Here is a 17,972-nt window from a genome sequence, read left to right on the forward strand (position 1 = left end):
AAAAGGATAGAATGGATGAAATCAGAGGAGCAATGATGATCAGAAGCGCTAAGACTGGAAGGAGAAGCACAAAGTGTGGATATAAGAAGAAACAAATGAGAGTGGATGATAGGTCAAAGTGGAGAATCCTACTGATTGAGAAAAGGAAACCAGCTTTTAAAAACAATGATTTTAAAGATAGATCTAAATTCAGCTCTTGCAGCTTAGAATTTCTCCTCCGTGATGAGTGCCAGGTCTCTGCACGCTGGCAGAGGCCTGGGTTAGGGTCACTGGGCTGCTCCTTAGCGCACTTGTCTTACCTACCGTGTGTTGTGTGCTGCTGCTCCTAGCCCACAGAGCTCCTCTGCAGTTGACTGGAATGGAAAGCTAGTCTCATTTCCCCAGGGACTAGAATTGAAGGAGAAAAATTGGGTTCTGAATCATTAGTATGTGAAATTTAGTTTGTGATGAGCACAGCTGTAACTATTAATCACTTGGGGAAAGAGTGTCCAATTAATAGAACTGTCTCGTGTGCACATGCTAATAGCTTGTGTAGTGGTCGGCAGACCTTTTCCTGGGTTTTGTAACATATAAATACCTTAAATATCTGTGCTTTTGGAGAGTTATTAGTGACCAGGTAATAGCCAGCATCCTCAACTACATACTGTAGCCGTCTCCAAAGTGGGACTTTTATTAAGAGTGTGTAACAAAGTATAATGTACTTAGATTACTCATTTAGCAAATTATCATTACTCATACTCATTTTATATCACCTTTATCATACTAAATGTATTTTCTATTGCTTAGTAAAAATGGATTATTCTCCTGTTTGTTTCCTTTTTTTAAATAAAACTTTTTCTACTGCACTGCAAATCGAAACCATGCATGCATCACTGTGATACTGGAGGGGTTTATTGATTGTTAGAAACATTGATCATTGTTATTCACAGTTAAGGATTATGATTACTTATAGATAAAATGTATTTGAGATTTTTTACTCTGCAAGGCTTACTTTTTATGTTGCTTTGTAAATTGGACCTTTGTCTTCAATTTTTTTTTATTGATTTATGAAATTTCAGACTAAAGGGGACAATTAGGCACCCATCTGTCCATGGGATTGAATTCCTTCCTGACAGGTCGGGGGCAGTGTGTCTTTAAGGTTGTTTCTGTAAGTTTTCCAGTGTTGAAATAACTTAAGAATTTATAGTTCTTTTATCACACTAACTGATTATATACGTTTTAATATGTTTGGTAGCTGATATTCATTAGGGAACAGAGAGCACCAAGGGCATTACTGCATTTATGAACAACCTACAAGGGAAGGAGAGAAACTGACTTCTAGTGGCTGGGTTAGCCATGATTTGTAAAGGATTGAAAATGTGCTCAACTGTACTTATAAAAAATAGTGCTGTCTTGAAAGTGCCACACGAGAGTGAATTTGCCTATGCATTTTTATTTTACAAGTGATATATCCAGTGACATGAACCTTGAAAGTCTGGGAAAATCTCCCAGTTTTTAAAACCAGAAAAACCTTACCTTTCCCTCAGCTTCTTTCTTTTAAGCTACAATGTAATTTCTTTAAGGCTATGTACAGATGTTAATGTACAGGCATTTACTAATGCTCAGTTTTACATTTGTAGGTTTTTTTTTAGGACTTTATGGTCTTTTGCCTAAAGGTAGAGTCATTGACCATTCACTGTGGGAGAAATTCACTGTGAGCTGTAAACTAAAGACAGGTCCCATCACAGTCGAGGTGGTTCTCTTCCTCTGCTGAAAGGATCCTGGACCAGCTGGATGGCAAACCCAGACCAGAATGCACAAGGGTTTCTCTTGATTGGAAGGAGAGGCTGCATGTTTTCTTTACCTCTTGTTTACTTGATTGAACACTTGGACCTTTCAGTTAGGAGGTAGGAACTCTTAAGATTATCTTTCAGAATAAAAATTAACCATTTAAATGTAGTCAGAACAACTTCTAGATATTGTTGTAGTTCTCTGGAGAAGTACTACCATATTTTAAAGTGTATACAGATTACCTGGGGTTCTTTTTAGAAATACAGATTCTGATTAGGAAGGTCTGAGATGGTACTTGAGTCTGCATTTTGAACAGACTCCTGGGTGATACCTATGCTGCTGTCCCCTGGCCACATTTTGAGTAGGAAGGTTCTAGGGCAGTGCTTTCAAACAGACTTCTCTGTGAGCATGGAAAAATATTCTGTATCTCTGGTGCAATATGATAGCCACTAGCAACATATGGTATTGAGCACTGGATTTTCAGTTTAATTTTAATTAATTTTTAAGTAGTTATATGTGGCTGTGGCTACCATATAGGGCAACATAGCATTTAGAGAGTAAGTTAAACAATTGAGAAATTAATGTTTAATGGTAACAACCCATGTAGGATCATGGTGAATTCTAGAACTATGGCCAAGGTTGTCCCCACTTAACTTTACCACTGCTTTACCACTGCTCTCTGCAAGAGAACATATATGCAGATAGAGTTGCTGGACTGCAAGCTCCTTGTTAGGAAGGACGACCCCGCCCCCCACCCCCACCCCCCGCAATGTTTCCAGCATTCTCTTCAGCCTGTACTTGGGAGTAGGGGACAGAACTTAGGTGGCATTGACGTGTAGTATTTTGCTTGGGTTTTGGGAGGCTTCTTTCTGTTTCTCTTTTGAGGTTCTATTAAATGGTATCCTGTTGGTTATAGGACATTCTTCATTCATTCATTGATTCAACAAATATATCCATTTTGCTCGGTACTGTTATTCTAGGCTCTGGGGATATAATGGTAAAGAAATCAGACAAAGTGCTTCTCTTTTGGAGTTTATATTCTAGTGGCAACAACACAAAATAAGACAAAACAAACAAAGAATCTTTTCCTAAAAATGACTGGGCCTAGTTCCTAGGGAATGTGTGTATGATTCGTAATTGTGGTTTCATGGACGTGGCCCCCATAGTCTTTTGGGAAACCTATATCCAGTTGCTCAGAATCCCTTATGATAAACTTCTTTACTTCACATTTCTACTGTGAAGCTGTGACCAAGTCTGCAGAAGACTTGCCAAATAGTTCTTTTTCTTCTTCTTTTTTTTTCCTTCAGCCATTTTCTTTTAAGGAGTTTGCTACTCAGAGTAGAAAGAAATCCATTTCATTTACTGGGCCTCAAGCAGGGTCAGTCTTAGAAGGGCCACGATTTTTCTGAAGCTCATCTTTTGGAGCAGGCTTGTTTCTCCATGATTTCGAGAATTCTTTTTTGAAGTATAATTGACATACAATATTGTATTAGTTTCAGGTGTACAATGTAATGATTCATTATTGTATATGTTGTGAAATGATCACCACAGTAAGTCCATCACCGTACGTAGTTACAGAAATTATTTTTCTTGTGATGAGGACTTTTAAGATCTACTCTCTTATCAACTTTCAAATATGCAAGACAGTATTATTAACTATGGTCCCCGTGCTGTATATTACATCCCCATGATTATTTTATAGCTGGAAGTGTGTACCTTTTGAATCACTTTACCCGTTTCACCTCCCCCCACATCCTTCTGACAACTTCCAGTCTCTCCTCTGTATATGTGAGCTTGTTTTTTTTTTTTTTTTTTAAGATTCCACATGTAAGTGAGACCATTCAGTATGTGTCTTCCTCTGACTTATTTCATTTAGCATAATGTCCTCAAGGTCCAATCATATTGTTGCAAATGGCAAGATTTCGTTCTTTTTTATGGCTGAATAATATCCCATTATATAAACTATATATAATATATATATATACCACAGTTTCTTTATCCATTCATCCATCGATGGGCACTTAGGTTGTTTCCATATCTTGGCTATTGTAAATAATGCCGCAGTGAACATAGGGGTGCAGATATCTTTTCTAATTAGTGTTTTTGTTTTCTTCAGGTAAATACCCATAAGTGGAATTGCTGCATCATATGGTAGTTCTATTTTTAATTTTTTGAGGAACCTCCACACGCTGGAGGTTGCGCTAATTTACGTTCCATCAACAGTGTACTAGGGTTCTCTTTTCTTCACATCCTTACCAACACTTTTTATTTCTTATCTTTTTTTTTCTTTTTTTTTTTCTTGAGGTGTGCGGGCCTCTCACAGTTGTGGCCTCTCCCGTTGCGGAGCACAGGCTCCGGACGTGCAGGCTCAGCGGCCATGGCTCACAGGCCCAGCAGCTCCGCGGCATGTGGAATCTTCCCGGACCGGGGCACGAACCCGTGTCCCCTGCATCAGCAGGCGGACTCTTAACCACTGTGCCACCAGGGAAGCCCTCAGAAGATTTTTTAAATTTCAGGGAAAAGATTGAAGACACATACTAGGGTATCTCACTACCAATAAAGATGGAGGGCAGGGGAGGGATGTAAAGCTTAGTAGAGGTAAAATAGATAAGCTCTGGTTTTTATTTGTTGTATCATGTTGGCAAGTACATCATTCCTTTGAGCCTGTTTTCTTGCTAATTATGTTAGGTAGCCAAATTAATTCTTTGATTCCTTTGACTTTTGCAGTTTTATATTCTATGATCATTTTTTGTAAAGGCATACTCTAACTTAAATAAAAGCATTATAACGTCTATAGGAAGTATTTCCCACTGTGATCTAAGTACTTCTCTAACAATTTAAAGCTATTTTACTAAGTTAAAGAAAAAAGCCCATGCTTTTGGATTGTATACTTTTTTCTTTCATTGCATTTTAACAATAAATTTATAGCTTTTAAACTACGGAGGAAATTAAGTCCCCTGAATTATTAAGGAAGAGAAAACTGTTAAAAGCCTAAAAAGTGTAAAATATGAAAAATGTTTTTTAAAAAAGTGTAAAAAGGTGTAAATAAATGCCAATATAGAATATTTCCCAATTCATTTTGTTAAGCCCACATTACTACCCAAACCAGAGATAGCACAAGACAACTACAGACCAATATTGTTTATGAATATAGGTGCAAAAATACTAAAAAGCTGAATCTAGCAACTTTTAAAAAAGGATTATGCACCATGACCAAGTGGTATTTATTCCAGGAATGCAAGGTTGGTTCAGTATATAAAGGTCAGTTAATGTAATTCACTCTTACTAGATTAAAAGACAAAACCCACATGGAAATCTCAATTGGCAGAGAAAAAACATTTGACAAAACTTGGCACCCTTTCATGATAGAAACACTTGACAAACTGGGATTAGAAGGGATCTTCCTTACGCTGATATATAGCGCGTTTGTGAAAAACCCACAGCTAATATCATACTTAATGGTAAAAGACTGAAAGCTTTCTCTTAAGATCCAGAACAAGACAAGGATGTCTAGCTCTTACCACTTCCAGTCAACATTGTACTAGAGGGTCTGGCCAGTGCAGTTAGGCAAGAAAAAGAAATAAAAGACATCCAGATAAGAAAGAAAAAAAGTAAAATTATCTCTGTTCACAGACAACATGATCTTATATATAGGAAATCCTAAGGAATCCACAAAAAAGCTATTAGTACTAAATAGTAAGTTCGGCAACCAGTTGTATTTCTATATGCTAGCAGTGAATAATCTGAAAATGAAAAAATTTCTGCATATTATAGTATCAAAAAGAAAATACTTAGGGGAGTAAGTTTAACAAAAGTAATGTAAAACTTGTACATTTAAAACAAATACATGTTAAAAGAAATTAAAGAAAATTAAATAAATGGAAAGACATCCTATAGTCATGGATCAAAAGACTTAATAGTACTATTGTTAGGATGCAGTGCTCTACAGATTCATCCCAGCCTCTATGAACATTTCGGGTGTCTGGCAAGCTGATCCTAAAATTCATATGGAAAATGCCAGGGTCCCAGAGTAGCCAAAACAACCTGGAAAAGGAAGGACAAAGTAGGAGGACTCACACTTCCTGATTTTACTTCTGCAAAGCTACAGTAATCAAGATGGTGTTATACTTGCTACTAGCTCAAAGGAATAGAATTTAGAGTACAGGCATAAACCTTTATGTTTATGGTCAGTTGATTTTCTATGAAGATATTAATGCAGTTCAGTGGGGGAAATAGTTTTTTTCAACAGTAGTGCTGGGACAGTGGATATCCACATGCAACAGAATGACGTTGGAGCTCCACTTTACCCCATGTACAAGAGTTAATTCAAAATGGATCAAAGGTCTACATGTAATAGCTAACACTGTAAAACTCCTAAAAAAAAAAGGAATAAATCTTTGTGACCTTGGACTAGACAATAATTTGTTGCATATGACACCAAAGACACAAGCAACAAAATAAAAAAATAGATGTTGGATTTTATTAAAATTTTTAAAAATTGTGCTTCAAAATAAACACCATCGGGCTTCCCTGGTGGCGCAGTGGTTGAGAGTCCGCCTGCTGATGCAGGGGACACGGGTTCGTGCCCCTGTCCGGGAAGATCACACGTGCCGCGGAGCGGCTAGGCCCGTGAGCCATGGCCGCTTGGCCTGCGCGTCCAGAGCCTGTGCTCCGCAATGGGAGAGGCCACAACAGTGAGAGGCCCGTGTACCGCAAAACAAAAAAACAAGAAAACAAAACACCATCAACTAAGGGAAGAGACAACCCACAGAATGGGAGAAAATGTTTGCAAAGTATATATATGATAAGGAACTTCTGTCCAGAATATACAAAGGACTCTTACAACTCAATAATAAAAAGACAAGTAACCCAATTATAAAATGGGCAAAGGATTTGAATGGGTATGTCTCTGAAGAAGACATACAAATGGCCAACAAGCATGTGACAAGATGCTCAATATCATTAATCACTACCACAGTGATTAATGATATTGAGCAAAATCAGAACTACAGTGAGATAGCATTTCACATCTACTAAGACAACTATAATAAAAAATATGGGCAGTACTAGAACCCTCAGACTTTGCTGGTAGGAATGTAAAATGGTGTAGTTGCTTTGGAAAACTGGCAGTTTCTCCAAACATTAAAGAGAGAGAGTTACCATGTGACCCAGAATCCACTCATAGATATATACCCAAGAGAACTGAAAATAAATGTAGACACAAAAACTTGTACACAAATGTTCATTATTTATAATAGCTCAAATGTGGAAATAACACAAATGTCCATCAGCAGATGAATGGAAAGAAACTGTGGTATATCCATACAATGGAATATTATTTGTCAATAAAAAGAAAAGAAGTTCTGGTACATGGTACAGTGTGGATAAACCTTGAAAGCATTGTGCTAGGTGGAAAAAAAGACAAAAAATGCCACATATTGTGTGATTCTGTTGATATGAAGTAGAACACGTGAATCCATAGAGACAGAAGGTAGGTTGGTAGTTACCAGGGGCTGAGGAATGGTGGCTAATGGATTGGATATAGGTTTTATGGTGGTGGTAGGAGGTGATGAAAATGTTCTGGAATTAGGTTGCGGTGATGGTCACACAATTTTGTGAATATATTAAAGACAACTGAATCTTAAAAGTCCTATCACAGTCTTTATTGAAAAATTTAAAATGTCAGTGTGCCACAGGAAGAGGAATCTTTATTGCTTTTAACTGTCTTCCTTTTCAAAATCAGGGTTTGAAAGTTGCTTCCTCCTCAGATTTCAAGCAAGCCGCATCCTCTTACTTCTGTCTTGTGAAGGTACTATCAATACTACAATCACAGAGAAGTGCTTCTTGGATTCCATCAATACTGATTCAAATTTAATTTAAAAAATGTATTTCAAATTATTTCAAAAATGAAATATGAAACTGAATACACTCTTAGATGTATTATTATTTATCAGATTTTCCACACTGTGGGATACTATACATTAACTTATGTTTCCAAGTTACCTCATTTTGTACATGCCTTGGAATCAAGTCTTTCATGTCATTTCATTGTATATATTCAGACAGTCATCAAACATTTCACTGAATAGGAAGGTGGTAGCTGGCAATGCTTTAAAAGCAATAACAAAAACAACAGGTGTCCTCTGTCATAAAGTTGTCCAAGTGAGGACCCTACATTTCCAGGGTAGATGAGGATATTCTCGATACAAAGTAACCAAAACCAAGTTCAGAAGGAAATTGGATCCTGGGGTGATAGGACTGTAACTGTTATCCATAAATCCTCAATTTAAAATTCTGTTATCAGAGTGTCTTCATTTTTCTCATTGACTGCCGTTTTAATAAGAAAAGGATGTAAATTTGATCCTACATAGTAAATATATGCTAATTGTTTTTACTGCTTCATATATTGGGGTTCTGCATATGATACCATTTAAATTTTATTCATTTGGGATCCCAGAGATCTTTCTTAACATACTAAGTTTCCTATTCCATTTTGACTTCAGTCTCATTCCCCAGGGATGTTCTGAAAGCATTCCCCCCCACAACAGAAATCCAACAGTGAAGGGGAAGCTTCCAGCCAAAAAAATATTTACTGACTTTAAATAGATCATATCTTTTTTCTGAGGCTTCCATCTCAGAGATTGCACTGCACAGGTATTGTTGGCTGGATCGTAAGACTATTTGTTGTTGTGCCCAATATAAATACTTTAGTTGCTATTTCATGAGTGGTATTTGGAAAATGATACATATCCTTATTTTCATCTGTTCTTGCGTATGCAGCAACTGAGGTGCGTGTGTGGGACTTCATCAGAAGCAGGGTTGAATAGGGCGTGTGTCATTAGATCGTCTCTGTCTGTGCCAAAACCTTTGTGGGTACTCTCGTGTAAGCTAAGTGGAAGGGACCACCGGCAGGGTTATGAGAAGCAAGTGTTGCAGAGGTGGGGGCAGGAGACAGTGAAAGGATCCCATAAGGATGACTGAATGCCTGATGCGTATGGAGATTTATTAACACACGTTGGAATCTGTTGTTCAGAACAAGTCATGTGTCCATTCTGTTCTCTTTGTAGGTGATCATGGAGGAAGCACTTTACTCCCCCCGAATGTCACAAATGAATTTCCAGAATATGGGACCATGGAGGAAAGTGGAGAAGGCCTAAGAGCCTCTCTCAAGTTTGATGCCGAGTCTCTGCCGTGCTGCCCTCAGGTGCAGCAGAGGGTCCAGTCTCTTGCTGGCCATCCCTCTGGGCTTCTCAGTGTTACCGGAGGACCAAAAGATGTCAGAGAGGTCCCCTCTCAGAGTCATCTCAAGGAACAGAGTTTACAACCCATTGACTCTTTGATTTCAGCTCTGAAAGCCACAGAAGCCAGAATAGTTTCAGGAACATTGCAGGCTACAAAGGTACTGGATGGAGATGCGGTTTCTACTTTTTTAGTTCAGCAGGTGGAACAAGAGCCAGACCCTGCCAGTCATAAAACACAGAGAGCCAACACACTGTTCCCTGCTGGCCGAGAAAAGTCACCCGATATACCTCTTTCAGCTGAAGTTACGACTGAGGAAGGTTTTTATTTGAGCATCCAGGAGGACCTGACTGCACTATTAACTGGAGGAACTCAAGCAGAGCTTTCCCTAAGAGCTAATAATGGGAGAAAGGGGGCTGTCCATGTGCAGGAGCCAGCTTGTCCAGCATCCTCCGTGGGGAGCCCCGTGACCCACAGCTCAGTGGGAAGTGCTGGTTTATTGAGAGAGAGGAGATCTGATCAGGGGAGAGAGCACCCAGAGCAATGTGGTCGAGGCAGCTCCTCAGGACGCCCAGGCCAGGTCAAACATGTGGAATTTCAAGGGGTGGAAATATTGTGGACAGGAGGGGAGAAAAGAGGGACATGGCAACCTGTGGATTTTCAGACATCATTGGAAAGGACAACCCCTCCTGAAAGCAAAGAGTTTTCTAAAGTGCCAAGCCATCTCATCTCATCTGCTGGTTTGTGTGATTCAGCTGGTTTAACTGAGAGTGTTTGGGATGACACCTGGAGAGCTCCTTCAGAGAGGCTGGCCACTGGCTCAGGGCCATTTCTGCCTGAGCCTCTTCATGAGAGTGGAGAGGATGAAGTCTTCCTAAGGGAAAACAAGGAACATCTTGAGACGAAACCTGAATTGGAGAGAGACAGGGAAAGGTGAGCTCGCATAGTATCCTGCTGTCTGTGATGCCAGTGAGAACTCGATTCACAATATCCTGGGTCCTTGTTTACCACAGAATGGAAGAGAAGTGACTGTAAGCTATGTTGCTTCTAAGGTTCCGAGATGTTAAAGTGGTCTTATTATAAAGTTGTCCATATGGGGAGACTGTGAACTCTAAACTAGGTGACTCCATTTCTGATGTTTTATTGTATTTGACAGGTTGCAACTTCTCCAACATCAAGGTAACTAAATACCCCACGATTATCTTTAACAATGTGGAAAGGTTTGAACTCTTTTTGACATCCTGTAGTCATTACATCCTGACTCAGGCATTTCTTCTGGGTGCAGCACCGTTGCCTGCATACAGCCTTATACATGTAGGAACACAGAGGCTGGCTCAGTTTTCTAGATTGAAAGAGATCAGGAGGTCAGAATTCAGTTCTTCCATGACACTCACATGGGTCTCCCTTCTCACAAGCAGCATGTTTTGATTACAGCCCTGATGAGTAAACTTGGCATCATATGGTATTTCCTGGTCTCTCCCTACATTTCTGGCATCCATACCAGCTGTGAGACTGGAAAAATGGAAGCCATACCCGTCTGTCTTCACTTCCTTTGCTTGTAGTCTGACTGTAGAGTGTTCCTCTTGGCAAAGTCATTTCAAATGTGTGCCGTCTTGTCAGTCCTCCACCTGTGGTAGTTCACATGGGAAAACATCTGTGTCATGCCTGAAGGGTTTTGTTTGTTTGGTGTAAGGAGATGCCGTTTTCTCCACAGTTAACTAACAGATCCACGAAGAGATGCTCCTTTAGGATGGCTGTCAGGACTCCTCTCCCTCCCGTCCCCATCCCCCCTACACAGAAAATCTCCAGACTCCCCTCAAAAGGAGCCCTGATATGTGGTACATGGCTCGGTAATTATATTCCCACTGGGGTATGCACTTCTGTGCCTGTGCAGATTATTAATTCATTCCTCCTTTCCTCCCGCCCTCCTTCCCTTCCTGTCCTTTCACAAATGGTTTTCAGTTGTCTGCTCTGTCCTTGATACGGCTAGAGATGCTGGGCATAAAGGAATGTTCAAAATAGACATGGCCCTGGGAATTCCCTGGCAGTCCAGTGGTTAGGACTCTGTGCTTCCGCTGCAGGGGGCATGGGTTCCATTCTTGGTTGGGAAACTAAGATCATGCAAGCTGTGCGGTGAGGGCAAAAAAAAAAAAAAAAAACAGTGGAAAATAGACATGGCCTGAGGTCACTGACCTCATGGAATTTACTTCTGAAGATCAACACATTAATAATGCTGGGACCTCTAATTGTGCTGGGTTCCGTAAAGGAGAAGAAGGGAGACATACTAGAAAGAATAGTTTTGTTTTGTTTTAAAGTTTTTTTTGACGTGGACCATTTTTAATGTCTTTATTGAATTTGTTACAGTATTGCTTCTGCTTCACCTTTTGGCCCTTTGGCCCCGAGGCGAGGCACGTGGGATCCCAGCTGCCCAGCCAGGGTTCAGACCCTCACCCCGGCATTGGAACGCGAAGTCCCAACCACTGGACCGCCAGGGAGGTCCCTAGAAAGAATAGTCTGAATGCAGGAGAGAGGCTGATTCGGTTGATGGCTTGGGGAAGGCCTTTCTGTGGAAGTGATAGTTACGCTGAGACTTCAGGAATGAATACGTGTTTGCCCAGCAGAGAATGGGGAGGAGGATATTCCAGGCAGAGGGAACCACCTGGGCAAAGGAGGACTGCTTGTCGCTAATGGAGCATGCTTCCTGGACACTGCGAAGCAGAAGCCTCCAGGTGCCTTTTAAGATGTGACCCTCCGTCCGCCCTTCTCCCCGTGTGGCTGGAGCCTGGGGGCTGGGGGAGGGTGGGAAGTAGGTGAGCAGAGGTAGGGAGGGGCCTCATCCTGAGCTTCCTGTTTCACTGCAAGTGCCCTGAGGAGCCATTTAGAGGTAGAACCCAGAATAGTACTTGGTGTGGGGTAGACCTTCAGTAATTTAAAAACAGCAGAGACAACTGTACTGTTGAATGTGAATCCTGGTAATACCTAGAAATGTGGGTTACCTACCAGGTAGTTTTATTCCTATTTCTGTTTTGTTCCTGAGGCTGAGCTAGTAATTGGCACATCCAGATTCAGCTCCACGTTTTTCTGTCTCTTGTCTTCTTTCTCTTACTGAGTTTTAAAATTTTATTTAGTTATTCTAATGTTCATTTTTAATATTTGAAGAACATGATGCATATTAATTAATTAACGCCCCAGGTATATTAACTTGTACGTTTTTTGTAGGTTGTCACTGTTTTGGTTAGCCCTGTAGTAAACACGTTTGTTGGCTCTTATTTATTTATTTTTTCTTTTAAAAGGTCGTTTACTGGCTGGCTGTTTCTGGACCTGAACTCTCTCTGCAGTCACCAGGGGACAGCCCTTGGATTATGGAATATTTATCTTCTTGAGGGCATTTGGTCTTATTTAAATCAGAAAATATTAACAGACTGATGAAAGTTTAGTGTATTTTTAGTCCATTAAGTTTACACAATATATTTATCTTCTAACAGGTCATTTACCTGTTAATGACCTCTTTCTGTTAAAATTAAGAATGATAGTAGCTGTTAATTTGGATTTGTGGAGTTTAGTTGGCTAGATGAAAATTCATTATTTTAACATTTTATTGAAATATTCTTTGGACCTGATTCACATATTAGGAAATAGTTCAAAACTATATTAAATTATGTAGAGGGTAGCATAGCGTATGTATGCTAAAGAGTTCTTTCAGCCTGAATATGTTTCTATGAAATCTTCCTTCCCAAATGTATTGACATAAGCCCACTGAATACAAGTGTTAGCTCTATAGAATGTTCCCTTTTTTATATGATTGGAGGGGAAAAAATAACCTGATATTGAAATTCGTCCGTTTTATGTGCTTTCCAGGATTCTTGAGCAAGAGGAGCACTTTCGGGCCAGAGATGATGATATCCTTGGGTCTGGTTGTGCAGAGGACTCCACTGATGTGTACAGCTCCCAGTTTGAAACCATTTTGGACAACACTTCTTTATACTACAGTGCTGAGTCCTTGGAGACTTTATATTCAGAGCCTGATAGCTATTTTAGCTTTGAAGTGCCCCTCACTCCAATGATACAACAGCGCATTAAAGAAGGTGGTCAGTTCCTGGAGAGGACATCAATGGGAGGACAGCAGGACGTCCTGAGCATCTCTGCAGATGGTGGAATAGTGATGGGCTATTCTGGTGGGATCACCAATGGGCTGAGTGGCTCCAGTAACTCCACCTACACGAAAGGCACCCCAGAGATTGCTTTCTGGGGAAGGTACTGGTCCCATTCTCTTAATTTTGTGCTTGTGGTTTTTGTAGCAGTTTTTTTTTTGGAAATCTGAGTGTGGAACATATTTGAAAAGCATTTGGCTGGTTTCTGTGGATATAAGTGAATGATGTGAGTGAAAAGTAATTTGGGTTTTGGGGGCAGGTAGAGTACAATTTAGTGGTTTGCCAAATTGGCAACCTGTGGACATTCTATTTGGCAGTATTTCTTGTATTACCATATGTAAATTGGATCCTGAACAAATACTTGTGGGTGATGAGTATGTATTAGGTCCCATGATGCAGCTTTGGTAGCAGTGGCCTGGTGCTGGGAAAAGGACACTGGGAGATCTTGGCTTTCATTCTGCCACTGGCATTGGTTGATTACTTGGGGCAGGTTGTTTGATTAGGCCAGAGACTCCTTGATTGTAAGTAGAGGGTGTTGGATTAGATGGTCACTATAATCTCTCTTGGCCGTTTGCCCTGTGAGGTCCCATTCTGCTGGGAAGTCTTCATGTTCCTGAGATGGTGGGGGAGGATCTAATTATATGGGTGCTTGGTAGAGCTGATTCCTTGGTCAACGCCATAAATACTTATTTTCTCTCTCTACTTTAGGATTTAACTCTCCCTAGAACACAGAATCACAAATTATGTAGGTTTTATGTGCTGTACCTGTCATTTAGTGATTCCCTGTCTCTTTATGGATTATCCAGCATTTCATCTCTTGTCATTCATCATTCTAGGGTCATTTACCTGTCCTTCAGCATCTCCATAAGTGGGAAGAGAATGCTAAACTTCTTAATCATTTTATGAATTTAGTTTTAATATATTTTTCCTGAATTAAAATGTGTCAATTCACATGTTTGGGGAGGTGCAGGGGAGGTTAAATGGGGATAAACTATTTTAAAGTTGTATGAAAAAACGTCAGTTTTTTTTTTTTTTAAAGTCAGTATACATATTACAGAATTTTTTTTTAATATATAAATGTATTTATTTAATTTTGGCTGCGTCGGGTCTTTGTTGCTGCGTGCGGGTTTTCTCTAGTTGCGGCAAGCAGGGGCTACTCTTCTTTGTGGTGCACGTTCTTCTCATTGAGGTGGCCTCTCCTGTTGCGGAGCATGGGCTCTAGGGCCGTGGGCTCAGTAGTTGTGGCATGTGGGCTCAGTAGTTGTGGCTCGCAGGCTCTAGAGCCGCGGGCTCAGTAGTTGTGGCGCACGGGCTTAGTTGCTCCGCGGCATGTGGGATTTTCCCAGACCAGGGCTCGAACGCATGTCCCCTGCATTGGCAGGCAGATTCTTAACCACTGCGCCACCAGGGAAGTCCCCATATTACAGATTTCTAATGAGCCTGTTTTTATGATCAGTCTGTTCTATGTTAAGTGTTTCCTATAAGCAGTTTATAGGTTTATAGTTCATTGGCTGAGCACATTCAAGACTGGCACATGGTAACGTTGCAGCTATGCATTTCCATGTGAAATAGACCATGGATGTTGGTTGTCTTCTTGGGTCACACAACTCTCAGAAGCAGAAGACCTTGGTCTGAATTTCTTGGACAAGCCACTTATTCTTTCTGAAACCCCCTTTGTTTATTTGCATAGTAGGGTTAATGATACTTAGTATGCTGTGTGGCCATGTGATTTAAAGAGTTAATATAGATTAAAGCACCTAGCACAGTACCTGGTACCAAGTAGAAGCTGGAGCAAATGTGTGAATCAGAACTGGCTGATAAACCCGCATTTATACCCGATCTCTAAGAGGTGGTATCCCTGAGGGAAGGGGGGCATCCCTGAGAAGGGGGTGTTTCTAGAAGGGGCCAGAGAGAGGGGTGTCTCTGAGGGGACATCCTTGAGAGGGGGTGTCCCTGGGTGGATGGTGCTACTTTAGTCGTTTAGTTTCACCATCATCTCGGGGAACTGTAAGTTGTGGTAAAATGCAGATAATTTCATTGAAATTCCAATCCAACTTTCTGGAGTGAGTTGAAGTTGTTGGGGACCTGAGGTGTTTTTGGCTGAGAGGCTTTGCTGCAGAAGCCACAGGGAGGGTAAGTAAGTAAAGACAAGAAGTAAACATCAGCAAGTCAGAACAGGAAGGTGAAAGGTTTATCAAAGGTGCAGTTTGCACACTCAGAATAGGAAGCAGCCATCATTGGGGCCAGTGTGAGTGCCAGTCATTAGTAGTTAAGAGAGAGTATTGGGGTAGGTTATAGTATTTTAGCATCTCAGATGTGGACAGTGGTATATACTTCAGGCCAACTTGAGATAAGGTTTCAGCTGTGTTACCTGCATTGTCAAACCATGAGATCTTGCCCAGCCATGAGACCGAATTCCAGTACTGAATGAGAAGCATGTTAGAGATGGGCTCTGGCACTGTCCACATGATTCCTGACCAGTGGTCATTCACCCTTCCTTGAGCACTGCTAGTGATGTGGACAGACCAGCTTGGCAAGGGCACGCCATTTGTGTTCTTGGACTTGGCATAAGATAATAAGCAGTTACAGGTGGAGGAGGTTTTTTGTTTGGTGATTCACGGTTAAAAATTAGGATGGGCTCAATCATTCTAAGAAATTTTAGGGAATCGGGAATAATTTTCATATTCTTCTCTACGTTCTCTGCCTTCTTAGTGCTTTGGAGAAGTTGTAGCACCAGAGGAATCGTGGGTTGAAGAATAATGATATTTTCCAGCTTAAAGGGGGTCTTAGATAACCCTGTTTCACAGTAAAGAATCTGAGTCCCCGTTGGGTGGGATAGAATTACCTGGTGACAGATCTTGCACCAGAATTCAAATTGCGTGACTCCTAGACCAGGTACATTGACTGTTCTAGGCTGCCTGGTTTCATATTTGTATTCTTTCTTTTGATCTAATTCCTCTCATGCCATATATTCATGGAGCCGTAAGTCTGAGTTGTTAATTGTAGAGCTGGTGGTTGGTGATGGTGTATGTGTTCAATTTTAGAAAAAAATTTCCAAATTGTTATCTAAAAAAAAAAAAAATGGTTTTGAAGAACCTAGGGGCAGGAGAGGAATAAAGATGCAGACGTAGAGAATGGGCTTGAGGACAGGGGGAGGGGGAAGGGTAAGCTGGGGCGAAGTGTGAGTGGCGTGGACATATATACACTACCAAATGTAAAACAGATAGCTAGTGGGAAGCAGCTGCATAGCACAGGGAGATCAGCTCTGTGCTTTGTGACCACCTAGAGGGGTGGGATAGGGAGGGCGGGAGGGAGATGTAAGAGGGAAGAGATATGGGGATATATGTATACGTATAGCTGATTCACTTTGTTATATAAAGCAGCAACTAACACACCATTGTAAAGCAATTATACTCCAGTAAAGATGTTAAAAAAAAGAGAAAAAATTCCCAAATTGTTAATAAACCTGTCTCCATAAATTTTTTAATGTAATCAATGATCAGGCTTTTAAAAATTTCTTCTGCATTAAAACATCCCTCTGCAGAGGTAAGGAGTAGATACTGAGGTACTGAGTCTGTTAAGGAAGTCCAGACTAGGACGCTGACTGCACAACTGTCACCCCGATTGACTCCCTTCTGTTAGGCACTCAAGGCCAAAGTGTTAGGCTTCAAGGAGAAAAAAATTCATATATTAATAAATGTTGTGATAAAGCAACACAGCAAAAGTGATAAATAAAACAAGTGCACGTGCTTAGCATTCCACCTCTACTCACTGGTCTCTCCTGTTTCCTTGGCAGTGGACTGGGGGGTCTGACTGTGTCGGATAAAGTGAACTCTGAGGAAAGCACAAAGGAAAGGGAATGATAAGACTAATCTGCGCTGATAATGCTGCTTTGATTCTAGCTGGACTTGAACCAAGAAAATTAAGCCCATTCCTATTGAGTTACTGCTTTTGATGTATAAAGTGTTAGTATTATAAGATCATTTTAGGTTGTCTCTAAACACCATCTTATGTCCTGTGCATCATATGTATTCCATAGGTTTTCTTTCTTTAGTAAAGACATGGTGCTTAATTCGCATAATAAGCTAAGAGAAAGGAACATTAATGTTCTGATTTTCCAGGTAGGGAAACTGAGGCTCAGAGCAGTTGAGTAACTTGCTCAAAGTCACACAAATGGTAAGTGCCACACCCAGTATTTGAACCCAGGCAGTCAGGCTCCAGAGACCATTTACTTTTGATCTCAAAACAAAAATATTTTTGCTTGACATTGCCTAGGTATATTTTTAAATACTTTTCTATATCAGTATATGCTTTTACATCATTAAAGATTATTTCAGTGGCGGTATCTGACAGTGATTTCTTTTGAACACAGGATGACACTGTTCTCAATTGTGTTGCTTCCTGTAAGAAAGGTGGAGTGGTTGGGGAGGGTGACGAGGACCTGTGGCACTTCAACACACCTTAGTTCCCTCTCAGGAACACCCCCAGGCCTGGATTTAGCCAGGCTTTGTGGCCAGAGCGGGACTGAGCTCCACTTAAGTCAAAGAAGAAAATACTTCAAATCTGTAATATTCTAGAATAGGGTTGGAAAGGACGTTTGTAGAGAGTATGTGTGCTGACTCTGTCTTTTAAAGGGTTATGTACCTTTGCAGTATCAAATAGATCGCTCATTATAACCTGAAAACACCTCTTAAGATCCTGGAGTCAATTTGGCAGGAATAGTTAATTCTCTCAGATGCTCTGAACACTGATGTTGACCAGAGAGCTGCATGCCAATGCGGAAATAGCGCACCCTGTGAATGTAACACAATA

At 40.6% G+C, this 17,972-nt stretch overlaps 1 protein-coding gene across 8 annotated transcripts in view; it reads left to right on the forward strand.

The window, feature by feature from the left end:
- PSD3 (pleckstrin and Sec7 domain containing 3) overlaps positions 1-17,972 on the forward strand; it is a 499,749-nt gene that overhangs the window by 109,397 nt on the left and 372,380 nt on the right. For all 8 annotated transcript variants that reach the window (XM_060291626.2, XM_060291630.1, XM_030834855.2 and 5 more), the window contains exons 2-3: positions 8,838-9,942; positions 12,868-13,263. In XM_060291626.2, the coding sequence (XP_060147609.1) occupies positions 8,838-9,942; positions 12,868-13,263 (1,501 nt within the window). The remainder of the gene's footprint in view (positions 1-8,837; positions 9,943-12,867; positions 13,264-17,972) is intronic.

The sequence above is a fragment of the Globicephala melas genome, chromosome 21 (genome assembly GCF_963455315.2).
Source record: "Globicephala melas chromosome 21, mGloMel1.2, whole genome shotgun sequence".
NCBI lineage: Eukaryota > Metazoa > Chordata > Mammalia > Artiodactyla > Delphinidae > Globicephala > Globicephala melas.